The following is a 25796-nucleotide window of genomic DNA, read 5'->3' as shown; positions in this document are numbered from 1 at the left end:
TAAAATAATTTTTTGTGTTAAACTGTTTGTTTTATGAATATATTTTCACACATTTGAATCATTTTGTATTAGTAATTATTTCCAAATTTAAATATGTTATGTTCACTGTGGCTGTGTGATGTTAGCTCAATGTGTGTGTGTTTGATACATATTACCTTCCACTCTCACCACTGCCTCGTTCAGCCCTTCACTCATCTACCTCTTACTCCCTCTTTGCTTGGGTCAATTATTAACCATTCCCATATCAGTAGTATGGAAATATTCCGGATTTGAAAGTGATAAACCACCACAAAAAACAAAGACAGATTCAAATAGTTGAGCAGGTGATGTTGAAAGATATGCTTAACATTGTAGTGTTACTGTCACACACACTTGTTGTTTTCCTTGTTGGTATTATAGTAAACATGCCTGGATCAATATGAATTTGTTTTTACTTTGTGATGTTTCCCAGGTGCGAGTTGCCAAATCTTACATCAGCTGTCCGATCCCTGAGTGCAGCGGCTACCTGGACGAGGAAGTGGTGATTTCCCATTTAGCCAATGAAGACGTGGCAAAATACCGTTACTTCCTGGAGCTGAGTCAGCTGGACTCGAGCACCAAACCCTGCCCCCAGTGCAGTGAGTTCACCTCGCTAAAGAACCAGAACCACAGCCACTCCGAGCACAAGTACAAGGTGAGATGACAGTTCCGAAACTCCAACACAACACAAGGAATAAACATGAGAAAACGGCTGATTAGGGCTGAAAGATAATGGCCAAAACGATATTTAGGATTACTTGATTTATTGAGATCATGATCATTAATCAGGATTAGTCAGCATGCAGCATGACGGCTCTCCAAAATCGAATATAGTCCAAAACATCTTAAGAGTTTTTGATATGGAGCTGCGTTTTCTATGAGCATTGAACACATTTTAAACGCCATTATTACACGACTTAGTTGAATACTTGACTCTGATTGGTAAATTCTGACTTTGCAGAGGTTATTAGTACTTGATAACTCACCGCCGCTAAGCATAACTTCACCGTTGCTAAGGAGGATCAAGTTAAAGAAGAGAAGAGGTTAGATCAGTGGATGTCAGTGAAATCACCACAAGAAGGCAGACAGGAAGTAATAACACACCGGACGCGATGCGAATATTCGCTTCGCTCTAATCGCTCAAGTTTCACCGGGGCTTGCAGTTTGTTTTATCGCGTCATTCAAAACAGACATACCGTTGACGCGCCGCACCGTTGACGGACAGTTGAGGTTGTTTACACTTCCATGCAAGATCGTTTTGGTTATTTCTGTCGTTGACTATGGAGGATATAACAACTATTGCTGCTTTGTACCTTCTGTAGAAGTCCTACAAACGTAGCAACAAACGCCGCTCTGTCTGGGTTCCCAATGCGATCAAGCGTCGCACACAGTTTGGTGAATATCATTGTTTAATCAAGGAACTGCGCCTGGATGACTGCCGTTTCCAGCGGTATTTTAGGATGACCTGTGTCCAGTTTGATGATCTTCTAGCTCGGGTTGGTGTCAGGATTTCCCGGACGGACACAAACTACAGGCGTTCCCTCTCAGCTGCGGAGCGCCTGCCAATATGTCTCCGGTAAGTAAGGATCAACAGCAGGACGTCAGAGGGGATCCCAACGCTGATTGGCTTCCGCGAGAACGCGTCATGTGAATTTGACGCCCGAGTTGAAAAAAATGAACTTTCGCGTTTGACGCGGCCCCCTTCAATCGCCTCAATCGCGTGATTCGCGTCGCTTCCAGCGCTTCATGCGCGCCGTCTGAGCGAATTCGCGTCTGATCGTATCTCTGCCTTTACTTTACATGTAATCGCGCCGCCCCCAAACATCGCATCGCGTCCGGTCTGAACGGAGCATAACAGGAACACTGTATGGGCTTCTCTGGTATTGTTTAAGGACTTGTTGGGGGAGAGGAGACTCTGAACAGACTTGGATAGTTCCAAAAATCCTCGATTAGTTACGTTGTTGTTGCCACAGTTCCAGCCTCTGCACATTATCCCCTTACATATCACACGTGATCAAGTTCATTCAATTGTGTAAACAGTAGGGATGTAACGATACCAAAAACTCACAGTATGATCTTTATCGCGTTATTGAAAAAAAATGTGAATCTTTTTTTTTTACTTGAATTTTTTTTTCTTTATTAAATAATAAATCTGATTTGTACAGCATTTTAGTAGGATAGTAGTATTTTAAAGTGTCAACAATATAATAATCAGACCCTGCAATAGAATAAATCAAGTTTCACTTTAGTCTTTTTTTTATTTTTTTAAAGTAACACAAGCCTTGATGCACCTTATTCTGTTCCTTCTATAGATCCTGTGTAGCAATTGCCAGTTCGTGTGGTGCTTTAAGTGCCACGCGCCATGGCACAACGGGGTCAAATGTCGTGAGTACAGGAAAGGAGACAAGCTGCTTCGAAACTGGGCGAGTGTCATAGAGCACGGACAGAGAAACGCCCAGAAATGTCCGCATTGCAAGGTAAGGACACAAGTTATTCTGATACCGTGGAACAACGCACAATGCTGAACCTGGCCACCACGTGAGATGGCTGAAGGTTGACTTATGGAGGATGGAAACAATGCAGAAGAAAAAAATCAATGAAGAGAAGCACAAGAGCACATAATGGATGATAGATGGGGGAGCTATAGAGAAGTAGATGGGTGCTCAGATTTAAAGTGCATGTGGAACAGCAGCAGGCAGTAAACATATTGGGAAGATAATGATGCCACTGCTGCACAATCTGGAAGACTCACTGGCATCTTTTTCACAGTTATAAAACAAGTCTACCCAATATCTAATTTGACTGTCAGAAGATGACTACAGCAGATGTAGACTTAGCTAATTACCGGTTTGTGGGAACTGTTCTATGCTCACAGCAGCAACACTTTCCATGTGTGTTCATCACACTGATGCCTCTGAAATGTCCGCACTGGGAGCGGCGAAGGAGGGTCCTGTTTGACGGGGACGCCGGCAATTTGCTCTCATGCTGTGCTTTGCTGGAAAAGAAGCTGAGTAAACGCCCAATTTATAGTAAAGGCAGCCAAATAGCACAGATCCATTACTGCTGCATACATATTGCAGTGCAGTTCAATACATGCTGAAGCAGATGCTTATAGTTTGAGTGTTGGAAAAGTGAATCCATTTTAAAATGAACTGAGCTTATCTTGAGTCTGGAAGAAAAGCGTAATGACATATTCAAATTGTGTCCCAGCTCGAAAGAGTAAAATAACTATTTTTAATATAATGTTTAATCAACACCCTTATTTTCTTGCTTCATCTACTTCTATAGATCCACATTCAGCGCACAGAGGGGTGTGATCACATGACGTGTACCCAGTGTAACACTAACTTCTGCTACCGCTGTGGGGAGCGCTACCGGCACCTAAGGTATCAGAATCCTTTACTTTGAGTGCCTTTTCCACCTCTTTATTTCCAATAATGTTAATGAATCTTCCTGTCTTCAGGTTTTTTGGGGACCATACATCTAACCTCAGCGTGTTTGGATGCAAGTATCGCTATCTACCTGACAGACCTCATCTGAGGCGGCTAATTAGAGGGTCGGTCTGTGGTAAGTGTGTGAATCTTCTTTATACTGAAACTCATTGACCTCTGTTAGTTGAAGATTGTTTTGGTGCTGTTTAACGGTGTGCCTCTAAGGATAATGATGTTGGTCCAAGCTTGAATCTCAAAAACTTGAAGGGTGTCTGTGACGTCTTGCATTCATGGTGCCCAGAGGATAAACCCTCCTACTTTTAATTATTCACCTTTTGCCAGTTTAAGTCAACTTTTTGTCCAGTACTCCCATTTTTGACCAAATTCTTCTTAGACTATTGCCATTCCAATCAGCTGTACTTGTACATGTATTGCTTATTAGCACATTTACACTTAAGCAAGATAGCTACAAATATTAGCATTTAGCTTAAACACCTTTCGTACAGCCATAAAGATATACTGGCATGTCGATAGACTTGTTTATTCTTAGCACACTTTCAGTTTGACAGCTACTCTGCCTTTTGTTCAGATTTTTTCCAATATGTAATTTAATAGATTGAATGAGTAATTTGGCAATGAACTGACTTGACTTCCTGGTGTACCAACATTCCTTTAAAAAAACTTGTATCGTTGCCAAAACATATTCTGCCATGTTTCACTCAGCAGTGGATTATAATTGAGGGTAAGATACAAAACGTAGCAGTGTCATTTAACCTATCATGCACTGGATATAGTCAAAATGTGTTGTTGCTGCCAGCCCAACTTATCTGTGACTTGAATGAATTGATAGCAGCACTTCCAGTAAACTTCACACTTGTAGCGGCCACTGAGGAAAGCTTTGTAAGTGTTAAAAGCGTTATGTTGGTTCTAATTATCCGTACATAGTTATCACATTTCTGCATTGGCAAGCCTTCAGGAAGCTGAGAGATGTGTTTGGATCTACTCTCTATGACTGCTACAGCTAGTTATATCAGCTTGTTGAACTGGGAGCTAATTTGTCATTTAACAAGAAGCACTTAGCAATTACTGCTCTCATCGCTGCCTTCATGACGTGGACTGTTAGCGGCACAGATTCTGCATATAATAAGGGACATCTTAGTTTGAACAGAATTTCCCCTAAACTAAACAACATGCATTTTGAAGTTGTATTCTATTTGAAAGGAACTCATTATTATCATAGGAATTCATTATGGATTAATGGTTTTCTCTCTCTGTTGTTCTCTGCAGGCACTAAGGTGCTGATAGCTCCTGTGGTCACTCTGCTGGTCGTGGTGCTCGGAGCTTTCGCACTGGTGATAGGTAACACAATTACACACATGAACACACACATGCACATAAATCAGTGGGAAAGCTCCAGAGAGAAAAGAAAAAAGATAGCAGCTAAATGGTTTCTGTATTACAGATACTGTCTTCATAACTCAAACAAGTCATGCCACAACTATTTTTGTCTTGATACAAAATTAGAAAGGCGTACAGTTCTCATTTTTTCCATGACTAATCTAGAGGATAGGACTTTTTTCCCGATTGTAAAAAACATAATTTTAACCCATTAAAGGGTTATGGATATACAGTTTGTTGCTAGATGATCAACATGCAATTCATTGATTTATTAAGTAAAACAACCAAAGACAACCGAAGAAGGACCCGCTACTGGCATGCACAACTTAAAAAATGAGCGATAAATACGAGAAAATCACATTTAAAGTGGACCTATCATGCTAATTTTGAATAATATAGTGTAGGACCATACCTATATAAGGCATATTTATACTTTTTATTTTTCAAAATACCAAACAGATCATGCATTTTAGCCATTCCTCATTTCGCTCAATTTAACACGGTCTTTGAATGGGCTGATTCTGTGAGAACAGCACCATCTACAGGCCTGGCATATGTACTACAGCGTCTCCAGCGCTTTCGAACGGCAATGTCCGTGGCTGTCTCCTCCTGATTGGTGCAGTTGGNCTCAATGCGGGGTCTGTATCAGATCCCGTTTTTAGAGATTTTGGGTATGGAGGAAAAGAGAGAGGGTTGTGTTTTCTGACACTTGGTGAGTTCCCTGACACAACTGTCAGGGAACTCACCAAGTGTCAGAAAACACAACCCTCTCTCTTTTCCTCCATACCCAAAATCTCTAAAAACGGGATCTGATACAGACCCCGCATTGAGATTTTATGTCAATGATTTTTATCTGGTTAAATAAAGGTTAAATAAAAAAAAGATATTATATATTATTTTAATTTTTTTTCGTTTTATGTTTATTTTCATTTTCAATGCTCTGTTGTTTAAGTTATATTGAGAAGCATTTTGTTTTGTTTTTATAAAAAAAACATATATATGAAATGGCATCGATTATTGTACACTATAATGAAATAAAAAGACTTTTTTTAAAAAAGACTTACAGATTTGAAAATAGTCTGACGTCAGTGACGAGGAGCTCCGCCTATATGGCCAACTCTCCACCAATCAGGGGAATGAGAGGTTGCCGTGGCATAGTAACAGCATGGTAACATGAAGCTCGTAACTCGGCCGTCTCCTTTGCAGGGGGGCGTGGTCAGCTGCAGCGCATACAAAGACAGGGTGGAGGAGAGCAAAATAGAGCGAAATGAGGCATGGCTAAAATGCATGATCTGTTTGGTATTTTGAAAAATAAAACGTACGGCCCTACAATATATTATTCAAATATAGCATGATAGGTCTCCTTTAAGACATGTCCCATGTTGAATGTATTAAAGGAGATGAATAATATTATAAAAACATTCCGTTTTAGATTTCACTTGGAACATGCCAGTAAAGAGGAAAAGGAGCTCATCTGATAAGGCAATGTAGAGATTCAATCCAAACACCTTATATGTTAAGGCATATTAAACTGTAGATTGTAAGGAACTATATATTTGTATATATAGCTTTTAAAATAAGCACAACACTGTTGCTTTCATTTGAGGAGGCAGGTAAGTGCCCAGGAGCAAGGCACTGACCTACTCTCAGGGTCCTATCGACATTTGACCGCATTTCTCTCGACATAATGCTCACTGTAGCTATTGAGAGTAAACAGCAAGCATGAGTGCTGACAAACGTTGCAGTGCATCGATGGAAAAATAAATTCTGCCTACACAGGAGAGTTTACAGAGTCCTTATCTCATTCTCAGGGTGCTTATCGGAGATCCTGCTTGTCTCTTTGTTTGTGTGAGTAATGTTCATGCCTTGCTTTCAAAGCAAGATAATTGCTGTCGCGATGACTGATAATTTGTTTTTTATCCCAACAGATTAAAGAAGATTATAGGAACAGTAGCAAAGGACCTAAGATTGTAACTTCTGCACAACTCGCAAAATGAGTACCAGCTCACGATCAAGGCACTGAAATACAAATCTGTCCTGAAACACGTAAGCTCTGTTAAGGAGCAGCGATTGGCAATATGCCTTACATTGCTGAGTCTCTACTGCCATGGCAGCTTCAGTACATTAAAGGAAGTTCATCTTTCATCCATCTATTATTGAATTCCTTGATGTATGAGTGCATGTAGCGAGCAGAATCAATGCACAGGAGCTCCTACTAAACATATTTTGTGGCTGCAGAATGCATTGTTGTGTCCCCATTGTGACCTTTATTGGCTGTATTAAAGAATTACTTTGCCATGGTGCTGCTGCTCCCCTACCTAAAACCCACTGCTGCGCAATGCTCAGGCAAATGTTATAGCATCAAGCAAACTGCATTTTGGGAAGTGAAGGTAGTGAATGAAGAGGAGGAGCCAAGATGAAGAACATGTGTGTGTGTTGTTGGATTATCACTGGACTAATAATACACAACAGAACACAAGAAAGGTATCTGATGGTGAGATCTTCCTTCAATAGGTGAGCCTAGCCTGAGACATGGAAATAATCCTATTTTAGTGCAGAATGTGTCATTGTTGGTGACCCATATTCAAAAAATAACAGTTGTCATCACAAATTGAGGATACGTGCAGATGCTGCACTGTGACATTTTAGAAACTATCACATTACATGTTGTCCTTCATTTATTAGAGAGCCCATCTAATCAAAACATGTAGGGTGAGACTGTTCAAGGCCAGCTCCAGGCCAAATATCACACATAAAGAGTGTGACAGGGAAGATTGTGTGTGTTAGTTGTGGATGCTTCACCAGCTGCTGGCTGACCCAGCACTGCCTGGTTTCTGGGACAGGCTCAACCTCAGCGCTGTGACACCCTGCAGCACTAAACAACCCCCTTTTTCCTCACACTCCCTCCCTCATACCAACCTGGGAGCTGACGTAGAGTTTCAGACACGCATCGCACACGGCCTTCCTGCAGCAGGGCAGGGGTGCGATGGTTTCATCTTCCAGGCACACCCGGCAACTCTGCATTGCAGTCTCTGCACCGTCCTGCTCCATGGACAGCCGGTGAGACATGTCCCCGAAAGGGTCCACCAGGTCCTCCAATGTGTACAAGGCCGGTTCAGGAGTCGAACCCGCGTCCTGTTCTGCCTCAAAGTCCATTTCTGTTGCGTCAGAGGTGACATCGCCTGTGATTTCAGCGTCTTTTCGTTGACTGTCGTTAGCGATACAGTACACAGTGCAGTAGATGTGTTCTTTAGGGTAAAAAGGCTCGTCTAAAGTGACCGTGTTGCTGTCACTGTCATATGCATAATGACGCTCACCTGTAACGCTCACAAATTCAACTCCGTGAACAGCAGAAGTGGTAACCTCGCGCAGGGTGGGCTCGTTTTTAGTCCCCACTTCGCCCGTTTCACGCTCCGACTTTTTACATTCGCCTCGTTCCGTTCCATAACCGTTTGAAACGTCGTTATTAACGGTCCCCTCGGTGTGTTCATGCTCTGCGCCGCGCGGCATCCGACTGCTTGTGTTCAGACACAGAGAGGAAGACTTTGACACCCCAAAATTCCTCCTCAAAATCTCGACAGCGCTCGCTCTCCTCCTCTCTCCTCCGCCACCGTTGCAGTTGTTGTTGTTGTTGCCCCTCGCATCCCTCTCCCCACCGCTGCTCCTCTCCCCGGGGTCCCGCTCACCTCCGTCCAGAGATAATCGCGAGGTGGACCTGGTGACACGGCGGCTCAAATCTCTGACCGACCATTCAACTTTGCTGTCCGTAAAGGAAGTTTCAGTCGGCAAGTAGCGGCGGCGGGACAACTTCACACTCTCCTCCTCCAAACTGCTGATAAAACTCGGCATTGTACAGGCGTCGGTTATCGGACCTTCATCTTCCATCCCCGATATGGCTCTCCCCATTTATCAGCGCATCTCTCCTGGCCTGTCCACCTCTTACCCAACTCCTACTACCAAAACAAAACAAAGCAGGCTGCTCGCTGCTTCCGGGTCTTGGCGTCAGCGTGCAGGAGAACAGCGATAGGCCGATGGGAAGCCTAGCTGTGGGGTGCACATGGGCAGATTGACAAATATCAGAGAAATGAAAAGAACAACCTGGGCCAAAGTGAAACATTACATCAGTGCCTAGCAATAGAGCCCCCCACAGGCTCCAGCTATACCGGGGAGAGTTTAACCAAAGACGTCTTTATCAATATCGACAAAAAATATGAAGTGGATCAAACATCAAATGTCAAGACCTGAACTTTCTTTGTTTTGTTCACAATCTTGTATGACTTTGACTATCATCTTATCAACCAATATTTGTATTTATACAATTTGTGCATTAAACTAAAAATAATCTTAAATTCTAATTTAATTCAGCATCAACATTAGAACTATTCACTCATCTACCTAAATGTGGTAGTAGCCTATAGGCATACATTTGTGAAATATACTTATTTTTTATGATTTCTATTTTTCCATATTTATTGATGCTTCATATAACACGAGCAAGTGTAAAATAATGTAGTTTCCCTAATAAGGCGATAATTGTGTTCTGAAGTCTGATATTGTGACAGCCCTGAATCCGCCGAATATCGTTGGTAATATCCGTCATCTTAAAGGTCACCTATTATTCAAAATCCACTTTTTGCTACCTGTTATACATACACATGTGTCCCCTCTGTGTAAAGAGATTCTGAAAGTTTCAGGAAAAAATATTTGCTCACTTTTTGTCCTGATCCATTTATATAAAAACCTGTCTGAAAATGAGATGATCAGATGTTGGCCACTTTATGTCATAACGATTTGTTGGCTTGTGTAACCATTAGCCAATAACCAACCAAGGTAACATAGTATATTATATATATTATAGTTATCTAGCAGACTACATATAGTGTTCAAAAGGTTGCTCTTTTCTTAATTTTCATTGCATCACACACACACACACTTTTCATCATTATTAAATCCCCAAAACTTGAATTTGTTTAATTCCGACAGGGTGACACTTGAACACCTAAAAATGAAAGTCATTTGGACCGAGACATTTTTTCGTTCAACGCTGTTGGCGAAACTTTCGAATAAACCTAAGTGGGGCGCCTGTAAAATGGGATGTTAGCTCCGTTACAAATCCTCATCAATGCCATAGGGCACAAGAGGCATGGTAATGCTTTTACTTGTCCTGGCTGTGCCCAGTTGCTTTTAGTGGAAAATCCAAATTATTTAAAAAAGCCTATACAAGTGCAAGTCATCCACTTATTACATAAAGCCTGAAAAACCGTTCAGACATTTTTCTGGATTTTACTGTTCCACTTTTAACAGGTTACAAAATGGGGATGCTCTGCAGGACACAAATACATATTTAAAGTATTTCTAATTTTGAGCATTTACTCCATCTTAAACTTAGCCTATTGCATCTATAAAAAAAGGGTTTTCTTTCACACCGGGCTTTTTTTTCTAGGGTTAGGTAGATATTTATTTTTTTACTGTAAAACCATTTTTTTGTAGGATTTTTAATACAGAATTTACCTTTGAGCACGAAATGAGCATGTAAGAATACCACCCACTCAATTCCCTTTAATGTTTACCGTTTCCTCTGCCAAGGAACAATAGCGCTTCCCGGCAATGACTTGGCAAGGATTTGTGTGTGTGTGTGTGTGTGTGTGTGTGTGTGTGTGTGTGTGTGTGTCTGTTTAGTTAAGGACATACTGATATCACTAGGATATGTGATGTCACCCTCAGCTGTTTTTTTAGATCCTGTTTCCACAGCTTTCGCTTCTTTTCAGTCACTTTGTAAGTTGATTTAATTGTCTTTCTTTTAACTGAAACTCTAAAAAACATTTAGCTAAGCAGAAACTCAACCACCGATGTAAAGGATTTGAGGACACAAAATAAATGAGGACACAATGTAAACTTTCCTTCTCCACTGTCTACTTTATTCCCAACTGTCTAGTTTATGTACAGTCAGTCACCTGTGGGAAAAACCATCATAAAAAGAGAAGACACCCACATAGATGTTCTAGTCAATGGTGAACATTACCAAGTCAACCCAGAGCACAGTTTGGATAATGCCACTTTACTGGCATGTTCCTGCATTGATGACACACTGACATTGTGAATAGTTGTCGAAGGTATTATGAATATGTGTTATTGCACTTTCTAAATACTCCTATAACATGCTTGTTTCTGGTGCGTTAAAAAATAAAATATAGGGCAATACATTTTCAGAGTATTAAACAATTTGTATGACAAATGTTTACTCTTTAAGATGAGAAGTTGCCTAATAACTTTATTTAGAAGCTACATTAAGTTGGGAAGTACCTCAAGGTTCTGTAATGGGTACTATACAGTTTTCTTTTACATGATATTCCAATTGTGTCCCTTTAACAGCTGCATTTTCTTATTAAACAAAGTATGCAAGCACCAAATGTAATATTTTAAGACACAGAACACCCATTTTCTTAATTATATTGTGAATTAAGCTACATTTGAATCCAAAAATGATGATAGTGGGACACTGACAATTAAATCTGGAAAAACATTATCTAAGATTTTAAATGGTTTTCTCTTAATACATAAAAACCTATGTGTTATCAACCTTAACTTTTGATTGTTGCGAATTAAGTCATAAATATTTAAGATTTTATTAAAATATTTATCGTTTGAAAGTTTGATGGGCACATTTTTTAAATACGCAAATATTTATTAAATCATTTATAGTGTTTCTCATTTGTTAATATTCATACGAATATTATTTATTTCAGTAATAAAAATGAATTCTTGCCAGAATGTGTAGGCTTAAAATAGAGTAGTTACAGTATACTTAAGGAGGGATTTTGAACTATTAGTACAGATTTAGAACTTTGCAACAACAACATTTAACAAAATAACGGCTTGCTTCGAGCTTCTTCTGCAAATGTTTAACACTTTATATACAGATGTGCAATCTTAGATCTGCAGAGAAAAGCCCTATTGACTGTTCCAAAGTCTAAATGTAATCGAGCAACTGTGAAGATAAATAACAAACTGTGGAGATTCTGTCTTCATTATTACTTTAAAATATATTATTACGGTTGTTATTGCTGTTTTTACGACACTTGATGAGTTCTATTTCCTTTTTTGTTTGTGATGAAGTCGCAGCTCTGCAGGTTCTGGGTTAAGCGTTGTTCAGTTCACCATGACAGAAAAGTACAATGAACTGCAGTACAAGGTCTCAAACGCACACCCAAGCACACACACATACATACACATACATTTGGGTTACATTATATATCCGAAATCTTCTCTATTTCCTGCCAGATTGGCGTTAATATTGGTTCCACAATACCAGGTGAAATTTAATTAATTGTCTCCATTAAACACAAATTAACAAATAAATTCACATTCAGTTCAAATTTGCTAATTACACCAACGACTATCTTTTTCAATTATGCTTCTAATAATATTCACAGCTTTAGTTCCTGATTTGAATTTTTCAACAAGACGCTTCATCTGCAGTTCTCATTTATGAAATATAAATCATTGGTGTTGGTTGACAATTCAAATCTAAATTAAAATTGTAACGCTAATTATCCGGTGAAGTGAAAGTGAATTTCCTGCCCTGACAGAAAGGTGAATAAAAGAATTACAGACTATAGTGCAACTAATTCCCTTTCCTCCCATTCTCCTCTTACTCTCTCATTTCAAAATACACTGTACAATTAGAAGAAATAAAACACAGTAGTCCCACTTGTACACAACATCATACATTAGTAGTCAACTAGAAAAAACAGTAAACACGGCCACATGTGATTAAAAAACGTCTAGAAGTTCAAAGTTACATTTCGTCGTTTTACGTTGTAGTAGCTATTTTATCTCCTTTACTCAGCAGACATTTCAGACTGTTATTTATAGAAAAATCACAAAGTTCACATTTAGGACTCTGAAGAGAGTTGAGGAGCATTCAACAAACCAAACAGTTCCCATCTTAAGTAGCTAGTTAGTCACACGCAGCATGAGATTAAATACGCAACAGTTTGGAAACACCTCATGCAAACACACAAAACGTTGTTTCTGTCCTCCGGAGTGACTCTCGGTGGAGCCTCATGGGGCAGCGACTCTGAACGTACCCAACAGAGTTTTGTTACAAAACAAGAACGGCTGAAGATATCTGGCAGAGGGGGGCGGACTTTGTAGCTTGTAGAGGGGAATAGTCCATCGTCATGCCTGTGTTACCACACAGAAATGTTCCTTGGTTGACGGAGAAGGCCTCAAACTTTTTATCAAGTGATTGCAACACAAATGCAACATGATAAGTTACGTTTCCAGAAGGAATCAGTTGAATTTTCTGAGCAGAATAAAATAAAAAACCTGCTGGCAGCAATGAATGCAAATGTGTTTTCTTTTGCTTTTGTATATCCTTGCTGTATTCTATCTATTTTTCTTACATGGAAATCCAAGAAACTGAACCGGAGACCCATTATTTTTGTTCCCAGTCTGTGGATTTCAGAAACTAGGCTCCACGGATGTCCATGTGGTGATATGGTTGGCACTTTCAACATTAACATTTGACTGGTGAGGTGAAGAGAGGGAGCTGCTGTGACTCTGGAATCTCTCTGGTACCGTCTTTGTCCTTGTTAGTCTGCATGCGAGGGCGAACGTTTGCTGTGTCAGCGCAGATTCAGCCTCAGTCATTTAGTTTCTCCTTTTTTTCACCAATCTCATCCTCTAGTGGTTTGAATATGCAACAAATAAATCAAAACATTAACTTACTAACTTAAATGCCATGATGGCCATTTTTCAGCTTCATGTCACATTTGTTATGGTACAAAAAAATGCCAATCATTGATCAAATTCAGGTCACTTTAACTGTGATTGTCATTTCTGTTGTGTTTGTTTTTCTCATGATGTATGCCTGTGGAAGAGTGTGAACTATTTCTGTTATTCGTATGAGCTGGATGCTTCAGATTTGGCAGATTGGACACTTGATCTGACCGCCAGCTTTAAAAAAAATATTATTCAGAAATACAGCAGGGAAAAACTTGCCTGCTTTAACGATGGGCGAGTGACAAGGGAAGCTACAAAAGGACTGAAGTGGAAAGGAAACTGTTGCCTGACCTCAATCCTTCTCCTGCGGTTGTTTTCTTTGTAATGTTCTATCTTTATATACCTCTACCGGTCTGTCTTGGATGGAAGACAAAGTATTTAGACAGCAAGAGACCGGAGGACACATGTGGAACATCTGTTCTGTCTGTTTAATGTGGCAGAAAACACCCCGTGGCCTTTGAGATTGCTAGACCTTAAAAGTCTCCTGTATGTCAGTCTCTCTGTCCGGCAGACTACTGTTCTATTGTAAACATTGTTAAGATTCATATTAGCAGTAAAAACGTTAACACATCTGTTTAGTTTGTGTTTGTGTGTGTGTGTGTGTGTGTGTGTGTGTGTGTGTGTGTGTGTGTGTGTGTGTGTGTGTGTGTGTGTGTGTGTGTGTGTGTGTGTGTGCGTGCGTGTGAATTCACATATGCATCAGTTAATGCCTGTGTGTTTTTTATACACATGCACATATTAAATGAAAGTATGTCAATCTAACTGTTCACTGACATTCAACGTTTCTGATGGAACGACAGATGAAAACGTGTGGTGTGTGCTCGAGCTTGAGTCTGGAGTTGTAACAAGCTCAAAACTTGCACCAATCAGAAACTGTAGAAAATATTTCTGACATTCCTATATCGGTCGTCTTGTTAGTAGATGCAGGGTCAGTATGGTTGGAAGTCCAGTGTCTGATGTGTCAGGCACAAAGAGCAAAACCTTTCAGAGATGCTTTAACAGGCTCTTCTGTTTACGTGAGGATGTGTTTTTTTTTTTTACTCTTTGGTCAGGCATATCTGCATTGTCTGCAGCAGCTTGAAGAAAAAGTGTTAACATCTTGGAATCCTGATCTTTACATCCTTTTGGTTTCTTTCACAATGCAAATACCCCAAATCACAAAGGGAAGCAAGGTTCCTGATTGTTTCCTTCAAGAAGAAAATGCACCGGAGCTGCTTGTACTGGTGTTTCACACAGTTACAGTGTTCAACCACACGAGGCCAGTGTTTCATCACGAAACATAACTAACTCCATTAAAAAAACAGCAGAAAGACAGACCAGGGAAGCAATGTGACCAAGTACTGGAAGGGGGGGTTGGAGGTGAAGCAGAATATCTTAGTGTCCTCTGTATCCTGTGGTAAAAGTTGAGCAGCGGTGGTTGGTAAGGCAGCGCTCCTAGGTTTACTTTGACCTGAAAAAAGAGGAGAGAAGAAGGTTATACGAAATAGTGACTGAATCCCATTTATTGCTTTAGTATAGATTTAGCGGTAAATGTTAATGTGAACCACTTAAAACCAAACTGCTTGAGGTATAATTGAGTACAGTAAAGATTAAGAGGTTTGTGATTAAATGCTTAGCGGTGCATTTGCTCAGGATTGTCCTTGATAAAGTGAATTACTCTGGCAAATAGGCTGAACAACATAATGTTCAATGAGGACAGCTGAAGCACTTGTTCTGTGTATTTTTACAAAAGATAACACTCAAGAGGCCGCTTGAGGACATACTGACTTTGATACTTTCCTTCCAACTATTAAGGACGAAAACAGGAAAAGTGAGAAGAAAAGAGCTAATTATTTAATTTGTTAGCAACAAATTCTTGACACAATATAAATGGAACAATGTTACTTTTAGCAGAATAAACATGAAAAGTTGAATCAATTGGCTGTAAAACGCACCGTTACTCAGTTCTAAAACTAGCTTACGGTGGCTAATGTTAGCGATATTAATAAAAGGTTATATTGAAAAAAGACGTAATGTCCCCCTGTTACAACAGCTAAGCAACTTAGCTTAATGCTAAAGAGAGGTAGTTAGAGCAGTTTATTAGTGTAGGATTCTCCTATAACGGTTTAGTGAGTAAGTAGTCCATTAGCTATGCTATGACTCTAAAATAAGTTGACTATTTACGTTTCTTTGAGGAAATGTCCCTCTTATAGCACTGATACTAATCGACCCTTGACTTAAGAAAGGCTTACATTAGTTTCTTCATCAACGTTTCATAATTCCTAATGTAATTTTAAGCTCAAAGAGACAACAGGCTACAAGTGCAACCAAGGACTGAATCGTGAGGCTGTAAAAACAGATGGATAAATAAAACATCAATTGTCTTAAAAGAAAGATGTGATGTTAGATGTGAGGATGTTTTTAGATTATGCTAAACTCTCATTTGAATGCACACAGAGAAAAACATGCTTTTGAAGTTCAACAATAAGTTGATCTTTTTTTTCATGTCTTTGCAAAGAAGTGCGGTAATTTTTGTGAAGTTATTTTGTGTGTGTGGGTAGTTGGGTGTTGGAGATTTCCACTTGGACCATACAGCTGATCCTTTTTTGATTGGTCCCTGTGGCCGGGGCCAATAAACACCAAAGTGAAGGGACAACAGCTGGGGAACAATGATAGCATATTGATGATGTTTGTGTAAGTGTGTGTGTGCATACACGAGCGTGTCGATATCTGTTTGCGCAAAAGGGTACGCGCACAATACGTCTATCAGCACATTATTTTACAGATGTGTGTATTCACGCTTCAGCTATCGTTCGAAAGTGTGTGTTTGTGTTTGTAGCCATTATCTTGGGGGTCGATGATTTATGATCTGTGTTATGACTTCCACAGGGGACATATAAAACTACAGAGGGGCCCTTTATTGCCTTTCTTCTTTGTTTAGTCCTACCTTTCATCCATCACTCTGTGTTTTCTCTACCTATCTACTAGTCTCTCGCCCATCTTGATCTCAGTTTCTCTCTCTGTCCGTCTGCCTCTGGCTCTAATTTGCCCTGGCTCTTTCCTCTAATAAAAACAGTTATTGATCAGCTGTCTCCTGCAGGTGATCAGTCGTATTTCTTTTTGTTGTTTGTAACAGTGTATTTTTGCTTTCTTGCTTAGTGCATTCAGATTGATGTTGGGATGCCTAAGCCTGGACTCAGACTCCTTTTGTGTTATCCTATAGGCTTCCGGGGCCAAAGAAAAGCTGAAGATCTTGACAAACTGGCATCTGTTGTTTTGAGTCTGTGAAAATCACTGTATAAACTACAAAATAAAAGCTTCCAAAACAACAAATCGCACAAGGATTACATCAGGAGGATGCCCTTTTCAGTTAATTTGGGTTTAACAGCTGACGATGAACAGTTTTAGCGAGAATTGTTTTTTCTCACACACCACACTTGCCACTTGTGAAGGGAGCGATAAAAGCGCTACAACAAGTTCTAGGAGAGACCTTGGGCTGATACATGATAAACACTTACGCTGATGCGGCAGAATGTGCTAATATCAGCCTCACTGCAGAACTCCAGATATTAAACACAGAGAAACGTCCCCTAACGATGTTTGCTGTTGATAGCGGGTTTGGATTTAAGAGGGTTTAAGGATGGGTATGTGAGAAATGAAAACACAAAACATGCACGTATTATAATAATTGGGACTAATATTGTGCCTATGTGATAAAATGTGATTAAAAGATGATGATTACAGATGATTACACAGACTTCAGCTATACTCACATGTACATGGGCTGTAGCTGAAGGTGGGAGGTCTTCTGAGGGCCCTGGTAGCCGTACGAGTCGAACCCTCCTATAAAATCAACTGCACAGAACAAAGAAAAAGCACCAATTAGAGAAATCCTTGGTGGGAGCCAGCAACCACAGATGATTCATTGCATCGGGTCTCCTACACCAACAGACGTCTCTACGGTACATTGTGTACCAGAAACACCACCTTAATCGCTGCTGCTCTGACTAGATAATGGCAGATTTTGGCATTCAAATGATTCAAAACAAAATGCTGCCTCAACTGTACCACAATGTGACTCAGATGTAATTCTATTTTGAAGAGGACTTATGGAGCGGTATATTTATGCCTTGAGAATACTCTTAACTCTTAAATTATCTAGGATGGCTCGCCAGTTTCTCGGGCTGAGCGGCTGCCAGCAGGTGGTTGCTTTCCTCAGACTGAGGCAGAGCGCTAGGACTTTTGAAGAGAGGAAGCCATGATATATATTTATATATATTTGGGCTTTGATGTTGTAGAGCTCATAAAAGGGTACTTCCTTGCCTTGATCAGCGCAATTTCTTATTTATTGAGTGAGGTTTCCTATAGCGTCAAGTACAATGTGGTATTTGGCTGTCACTGTAGAGATGAAAGTAGCTTTAAGAACACCTTAAGTCGGCAAGAAGCAGGGATATAAGACCAAATCTGATGTGGAAACCAAACATAGACATCCTTTTACTCTAATTAGCTTGTTTATGCCTCTATTTAAAATAACATGAATAAAACACATGAATATGTAATGGTGCGGTAATGTTTTCATTTATTGGCTTTCAGAACATACAGTCACTCGCCTTGAATGACAATTTCATGCTTTATGTTTTTGGTTTCAAATAGAATATGTGTACATGCTTTAAATGTTAAAAGGAACACTTTTTTTGTACTGTCTGTCTTTATATAGCTTCATTCACCCGCTTTCAATAACACACATTGTTTTGCTCCCATCTCTACTGAATGTTTTTATACTTTTGTTTTTAATCAGATTTGACAAACTAAATATTATGTAAGTAAGTCGGAAAAAGGCAGATTTGATCTTTAAACAGAGTCATGATTACTGTTTACCCCTATGTGCGGCCTCTATGCTAAGCTACGCTAACCAGCGATACATTTGTTTTGGATTTGGAGCAGGGGTGGCATTACAGGCCGATATTTGAGGATTTGAGCGGATGAAAAACAATGCGTTAAATGTAATCAACAGGATATTTTCGTCTGGAGGGATGCAAGAGCGGGCCATATGTGGAGACCGACGGCTAGTTCCAGTGTTCAGCCTGCTAGCTGCATTTTGAACTAACTGTAAGCAATGAAAAATGACCTAGAGAAAAAGAAAAGTATATATAATAGTTTAAGATCTATAGAAGACAAGGTACATTTTATTTTTCGTATATTTCTTACCTAAAGAAAACAACTTAAAAAAAGAGAAACCAAGCTTTAGTGAATCGGACCAACAAACTGATCATCTTCAATCTATCTGTTCATACATAATAATCTTCTTCTTTAATTCTGTCGAAGTTGGGTAAAAGAATGTCACCATAAGCCACAACGTCTTTTCACACTTCTCACTTAATCCTCTTAATGCATTCATGTGAAATTGTGATTACACCACACGACGGGACAACAGATGATCTTCTTTGTCTATCAGCGGTTTTCTCGACTGCTGCAATAATGTGATATTTTTATGATCATTGTGCTCGTTGTGCTCGTTCAGTCAGACAATGCAGAGGAGACATTGCCTCTGCCTTTCTTTTGTGAGGATCCTTTTTGTGGCAGAATGGCCCGGTGTGAACGCTAAGGGTTTCCTGCCGATTCATGCTGCAGTCGAATAATCTCAGCAGACTTTTATGCCATGCTCGACCCTTCCAACGCAAGAGGAAATGGAGCCTCTAACCTCGTCAGTGCGCTGTCTATCAAGCTGAATAGAGGCTCATTTAAACATTCTGATGTTATTCATAAGGTGCTGGGGTTGTCCAACGGGCGAATGAGAAGAGGAATAATTGCCCCAGAAACTGCAGTCTGATCTATAAAAGAACAGATGTTCTGATTTTGTATGACCACATTCTGTGTTGAATATATCTTACCTATGTTGAACCAATGTTAAGACTGATGAAATACATATTTAAGGCCATTTAGTAGTTAGGATTAGAGTCGCTTGTACATTTTCTGTATAATACATGAACTCCTCCATTTCTAGATGTGTTAATAATATATCATGTAAAAGCTTGATGTTTAGTGTCTAGGCTACTATTTTCAAGCTTCGTATATCTTATCAGGGTAAACCACATGTCAGATGTCTCCAATATGTCTTTTGATGGCAATTTTTGACTAGTGAATAAATAAACAATGATGATGAGATTATTTAAAATTATTGTGGTTTTTCCCAGTTGTGAGTTTTCACTTAAAAAGGATTCCACTAATTTAAAGGGGAGCTATGTAGTGTGTCATATAGGTTTGTGTGCATATAAATGGTCTGCAAAGGCTCATATCCCAAAGTTCCTTCTCTCCCACTGCCTGAAACACCTCCATTGGACTCCTTGTTTACATAACATAGTGACATCACTATGTAACACACATGCTTCTATTGTGTAGCGCTGCAACACATTGTACGTGATACGCTAAGGGGCGGGACAACTCTAAGGGGTTGACCAATCACAACAGAGCCGAGCCAGCTAACCAATCAGAGCAGACTGGGCTCTGGTTTCAGACAGAGGGTGACAAGAGGTGCTGCAGCACAGGCAGTATGAGAAAAATAAAGAGCTTTTTGAACATTAAAGCATGGAGACATGTCAGAGGCACAAAATACAATGATGGACCGGAAAATATATGAAGCTGCATGAATGGGCCCCTTTAAAGAATGATCAGACAAAGATTCCAGGCAGATGTTTGACATGAATCTGTCTGACACATTCATGCAGCACTGAGACGGATAAGCATCACTATGATCATGTCCCACACACTGATACAACCACAAAATCCACACACACAGACACACAGACTTTATCACACACAGACTTGTTCACACATGCACAGAATAATTATCAGTGTAATTAGCTTTCTCAGCAACTCAAAACCTTCATTGGTCCTCGGTGAGTATTAGCGTTTTCACCCAAGGCACATTTCCCTACAAAGCTCCCTGATTATTGTGTGGTCTCCCACACTGCTTTATCGCGCAGAGCCTTTTCCCGAAGCCGTGTTAGGGACTTACGGAACAGCAAACACAGGATTACAACAAATGCAAAAATCACACTGGAGAGAATTATCTTCTTGTCGCATTGAAAATGATGCATGTGACATGACGCTGCCATTGAGTACATATTCATCAAGGCTCAATAGCAGCCTCAAACCTTTAATTTCAATCCATCTGATCACATTTGTTCCTTGAGAAGAAGTGGGAAAATGACAGGTGTGGCTTACAATATGTTTGCCCGTTTGTGTGCAAAGTAAAAAAAAAAAGATCGCCCGTGTTGTGTGAATGTGTTTGTCTGCATGTGTTAGCTCTGTGATAGACTGGCGACCTCTCGAGGGTGTACACTGACTCTTACCCAGTGCTTGGCTTTAGCTCCCAAAACACTTTTAACCGCACAAGCAATAGATGGTTAGCTGTTAATGCATAGTGGTGAAATACCTATTTTTACGGCCCTAAAAACTTAATGTGTTTCTTTAAAACTACTGTGAGGTCACAGATACATTTTAAATCATCACAATGTTAACAAGTTAAAAGTCATGTAAGGTTGAATTCATCTGAAATGTATGGAGTATAATCAAGTTTCAGGGGTTATTCTGAGATGTTTTTTTGTAGCACTGCATTTTAATAAGCTTTGTGATGACAGGAAAGCTAAAATGCCACTTGTTCCGTGTCTGAATAATTAATGTCTCACACTAATTATTCGCCCTTTGCTTTACTGTTGTATTTTGGCTACTGTTGTATGTTGGCCCTTGGCTCTCGATTCTACACATTTTTGCTTTATTCGCAGCCTGAGAGTGAGATATTAGTACAATATTCTTGTCTTAGTCCAGGGGTTTGCAACCTTTTTGACCAAAAGAGCAATTTTTCCCTCTTTTCCACCAATTTTTTTTTGTCTGGAGCCGCAAAACATATTTGATAGCTTGATAGCTTATAAAGTTGTATATAGTGTTACATCATAGACACAAACTACAGTTGTTTTGCATTTATTATTTATTACATTATAGAAAACCGTTTACCTCTAATAATAAACAAAGAACTCCGTAGCAGGATGTGACGCATATTTTAGTTGACGTAATTAAAACCGTTTAGTTTTTTATTTATGTGTCACAGTATCAACTCAAAATACAAGATACGAAACATTTTCAACCGTGCAACAAAATATAAATAGTCCTACAAATATTTTAAATTTGATTTCCTTCTTATTTTTGTCTAAGCTCAGGGAGCCAGAGTAGAGGGCTTAAAGAGCCGCATGCGGCTCGAGAGCCGCGGGTTGCCGACCCCTGCCTTAGTCTGACAGTTATGCTAGCTACATTTTGAATGAACAATTGAGGTATTTGTTTAAACCCTTAAAACTCACATATGCTTCATCAGGACTCTGTTTTGGAAAGTTCTGGCAACATTGGCAAAAAATCACACAACTTTCATTTCTTTAGTTTCATTTAAATGTTATACTGCATGGAAATATTGCACATTGTTTTCTCCACCAAGGAGGTTATGTTTTTGATTTGTTTGTCTCTGTCAGCAGGATTACAGAAAAACGACTAGCTCTATTTTCACTAAACTTGGTTTAAGGGTGAAGCATGGGCCAAGGAAGAGCCCATATTCAAATGTGGAGCTGATCCAAATCACAGCCTGAATAAACACATCATTTTCACTTTAGTCGATATTGCAAGGTATTTGGCCTTGGCAGAGGTGTATCCTCTCAGAGATAGTTTTAGTTTCATCATACTTTCCGAACAAGTGAGAAAAGCAAGGTTAAAATCTCTCATGTGAATAATGTGTTTGTGTCAGTCGTCATCACTCACTCTGAGAAGCTGATTGATAAGATGGTCTTTATATGGGCTTAAAACGGGAAACTAAAGGTTATCATTTAAAGCTTCTGCCAGATATTTCGGTTGCTACAGGGAGAATTTAATAATCCGCATTTTACATGTCACTAAGCAAATGAACTAAGAGAAACACAGCGCACTCCTCTAGTCTGAAATTGTTGTTTATTTCTAACAAGCTCTGACTCTCAGGCTGCGAATAAAGCTAAAATGTGCAGTATCGAGAGCCAAGGGCCAAAATACAACAGTAAAGCAAAGGCCAAATAATAAGTGCGAGACATTAATTATTCAGACACGGAACAAGTGGCATTTCAGGTTTCCTGTCATCACAAAGCTTATTAAAATGCAGTGCTAACAAAAAACGTCTCAGAATAACCCCTGAAACTTGATTATCCTCCATACATTTGAGATCAATTCAACCTTACATGGCTTTTAACTTCTTAACATTGTGATGATTTAAAATGTATCTGTGAGCTCACAGTAGAAAGGTCTTACCCGGCATTGAACTGCAGTTTTATAACAAATGCAAATAATAAATAAAAATGTGTCTACTCTCAGCTCTTTGAATTCAGTCTGCAATTATCACCTCTCAATATTGATGTGTTCGCAAAGACCACTCTCAATTCAGTGTTGAATAAGACATGGCTGCGTATTGATCCTCCTGCAAAGCGTCTACTTTAATGGAATAACTAAACTGATGGCCTCAGGTAAATGGGCTCATTTAAATTAATGCTCAAAGGAACACGCTGCCTTCAAAATACTAAAATCGCAGAATGAACATGTTGATTTGCCTCGTTTCCCCGCTTGTTACTGGTATTACACTTCATTGATACCGTCTAGTCTTTGACTGTAGACGTTTCATTCATCCCGATGGTTGTAATGATGATTAGATGCATTGATAAAACATTGAATAAAGATAAATTAAACATTTTTGTTGGTCTTTCCCCCCCTTTTTTCCCCCCTGTGCCTGTTGCTTGGTGATGGCGGTTCAAAGTGGTGAGCATGTAGGAGAGAAGTCGAATGAAAGACAACTTTGATCGAGCATGAATCTGCCGAGCACTCCTACACACTCTCTCTTCTCGTCTCTTTCTCTGTGTGTCACTGTAAATGAATGAGCTGGAGGCTACAGGTTTCACTTTGAATTCCAACTTGAGGTGTCAGTAAACTCCCTTCAGTCCGAGATGGCTTCATTCAAACCTGCTGCTTCAGTGCCAAGGGAGTGCATGTACAGATTGCGTTCACTTTGACTTGATTCCTCTTTCAAAAGGGCTCGGTGAGTTACGGTCTGAAGTCGCAGAGACCATTAATGCAGTGGCTAGGCATTATCCTTTATATAGCCTGTTTATTATTAATGTATTAGCCTTAGGAGAACGACACACATCAAATACAACTTATCTTGTATATATCTAATTGGTAAATCCAATTTTTTTGGATCGGGAAAATCGGTCGGATTAGTATCTCTTGGGTAATAATGTCTATGATGATGACTCCAAAAAGCTATCACCCCCTCCAGAAGCTGCCGATTACTATAAGGGATTGTACAATAAAGTCTGATGAGCTCAACTCAACTTCTCTACACATTTTGGATTACATTATAACAGGACATTTCCATTTATCCTTATATAGAAAACATATTTTTCTTCAACATATTGGTGGTACGGACCTTTGGAAACAAGATGGGTGTGTGTTTCAAAAAGGTCGGGTGAGTTACGGTCTGAAGTCGCAGAGACCAGTAATGCAGTGGCTAGGCATTATTCTTTATATAGCCTGTTTATTATTTGTTTATTAGCCTAATAAACAGATCATATTTGACCTGGATTTTCTCCCGTTTGACCGAGAGATTCAAACCAATTTGGATGGAAACCCTGACGGCAGGTCCTTGCATTTTTGTCACATTGTCAAGTACACAGGGCTGTAGTAAGAGTGATACTTGACATTTAAAGAGTTTCGGGGGGGTTTGTCTTGTATTGACCTTTCCAAAATGAAACACACAAGAGCAAAAGTTTAAGCAATAGATGAAGCAGAGTGTTTGTCAGCACTCCAACAACCACCAGCCAACGCTCCTTAAAGCCTGTTCTCTTTAATTTTAAAAAGCAAGAAAATACTGTTTGAAAATATGAACATAAATGTCATGTATAAAGCCCAGAAATGTTATGATAGAAGGAATATCAGTGTGATTGTGCACTATTCCTTATCACACTCACAATACAAGGACAGAGTAGCTTTACACTGAAATAATAAAACAATATTGTTCCTTGTTTCACGTCTGTCTTTTTTCACGTCTATTCCACACAGCCTAATAGCACAATGTTATGTGTGAAGCCATGAAGGGCGTATTTAAGTGTTCTTTTTCAAACAAGCTGGAAACAGGCTTTTCATCCAGCTCTTTGTGCTTTTGTAAGCTTAATTAGCTGGGAAATGGGGCGCTAGCTTTTTTTCTTCCTCAATCTGAAAAAAGGGAGCTACTTTAAAAAAATGACAAAGAACTTGGATGTTAAAGCTGCTTCCATTATCACTTTAAACTTCATATGTGCAGAATGAAACGCTTAACAAGTGTAGAAACAATGGCGAGACTTAGTGAAAAGGAAATAGATAGAAACAGTATCTTTTACAGTGGTCTGAGTAAAGACATGCAGGGTGGGTAAATGTGTGTGTGTGTGTGTGTGTGTGTGTGTGTGTGTGTGTGTGTGTGTGTGTGTGTGTGTGTGTGTGTGTGTGTACTTACAGCTATCCTCTTCCTCCGAAATGAGCTTGACCACATAGCAGGCGTAGATAAACCCCATCAACTAGAGACAAAGAGAGCAGCAGAAACATAGGGGGAATGATTTCTTTGTGAGAACAGAGAGCAGAGAAAGCATGGACATCGAACACATTGTGGGACAAAAGCAATGAAAACAGGTGTTCGTGTAAGTGGGGCAGAACAGCCTCAAAAACAGAGCACTTGAATCAATGGACACACACAAACACACACACCGGGGGACTGTCTGGTATCCTCAATGACAACCTCAAGGTTAACCTGACACTGTTTTAATACACATCTTCAAAACATACAACTTTAAAACACACATTGGCACGTTGGTCGATTGTGGCTAAATTGAATTTCCAGACCCCCTTTATTGCTTCGGTGTTGTTTGATGTCAAGGCAGATAGTTTTGTATTTGTTGCTCGAGTCAAAATGAAAACCTCGCCGCCGCCCTCTCTGAAAGTGCTTTGTTCGGCTCAACTTGTAACTAAACACAGAGGTGGTACCTTACATCGTTTTCTCGGATGAAGAGTGAACAGTAAAGGGGTTACAGTGCTGTGTGTGTGTGTGTGTGTGTGTGTGTGTGTGTGTGTGTGTGTGTGTGTGTGTGTGTGTGT

At 39.7% G+C, this 25796-nt stretch overlaps 1 protein-coding gene and 1 long non-coding RNA gene across 2 annotated transcripts; one reads left to right on the top strand and one right to left on the bottom strand.

The window, feature by feature from the left end:
• Positions 1-418: 418 nt before the first annotated feature.
• On the top strand, positions 419-6821 carry rnf217 (ring finger protein 217). The gene is made up of 6 exons (XM_010775696.1): positions 419-673; positions 2331-2495; positions 3307-3404; positions 3482-3585; positions 4737-4902; positions 6776-6821. Exons 1-6 carry the CDS (start codon positions 419-421, stop codon positions 6819-6821), a joined length of 834 nt encoding a protein of 277 aa, XP_010773998.1.
• A 3928-nt stretch (positions 6822-10749) lies between these two features.
• LOC104949326 (uncharacterized) lies at positions 10750-25222 on the bottom strand. Its single transcript, XR_798795.1, has 3 exons — positions 25162-25222; positions 17387-17468; positions 10750-15084 (listed from the first exon to the last, which is right to left on the bottom strand). It is a non-coding gene; the product is annotated as an uncharacterized lncRNA (long non-coding RNA).
• Positions 25223-25796: the final 574 nt, after the last annotated feature.

This window comes from Notothenia coriiceps, unplaced genomic scaffold (genome assembly GCF_000735185.1).
Source record: "Notothenia coriiceps isolate Sejong01 unplaced genomic scaffold, NC01 NC01_scaffold00015930, whole genome shotgun sequence".
Lineage (NCBI taxonomy): Eukaryota > Metazoa > Chordata > Actinopteri > Perciformes > Nototheniidae > Notothenia > Notothenia coriiceps.
This window is presented reverse-complemented; position numbering and strand designations above follow the sequence as displayed.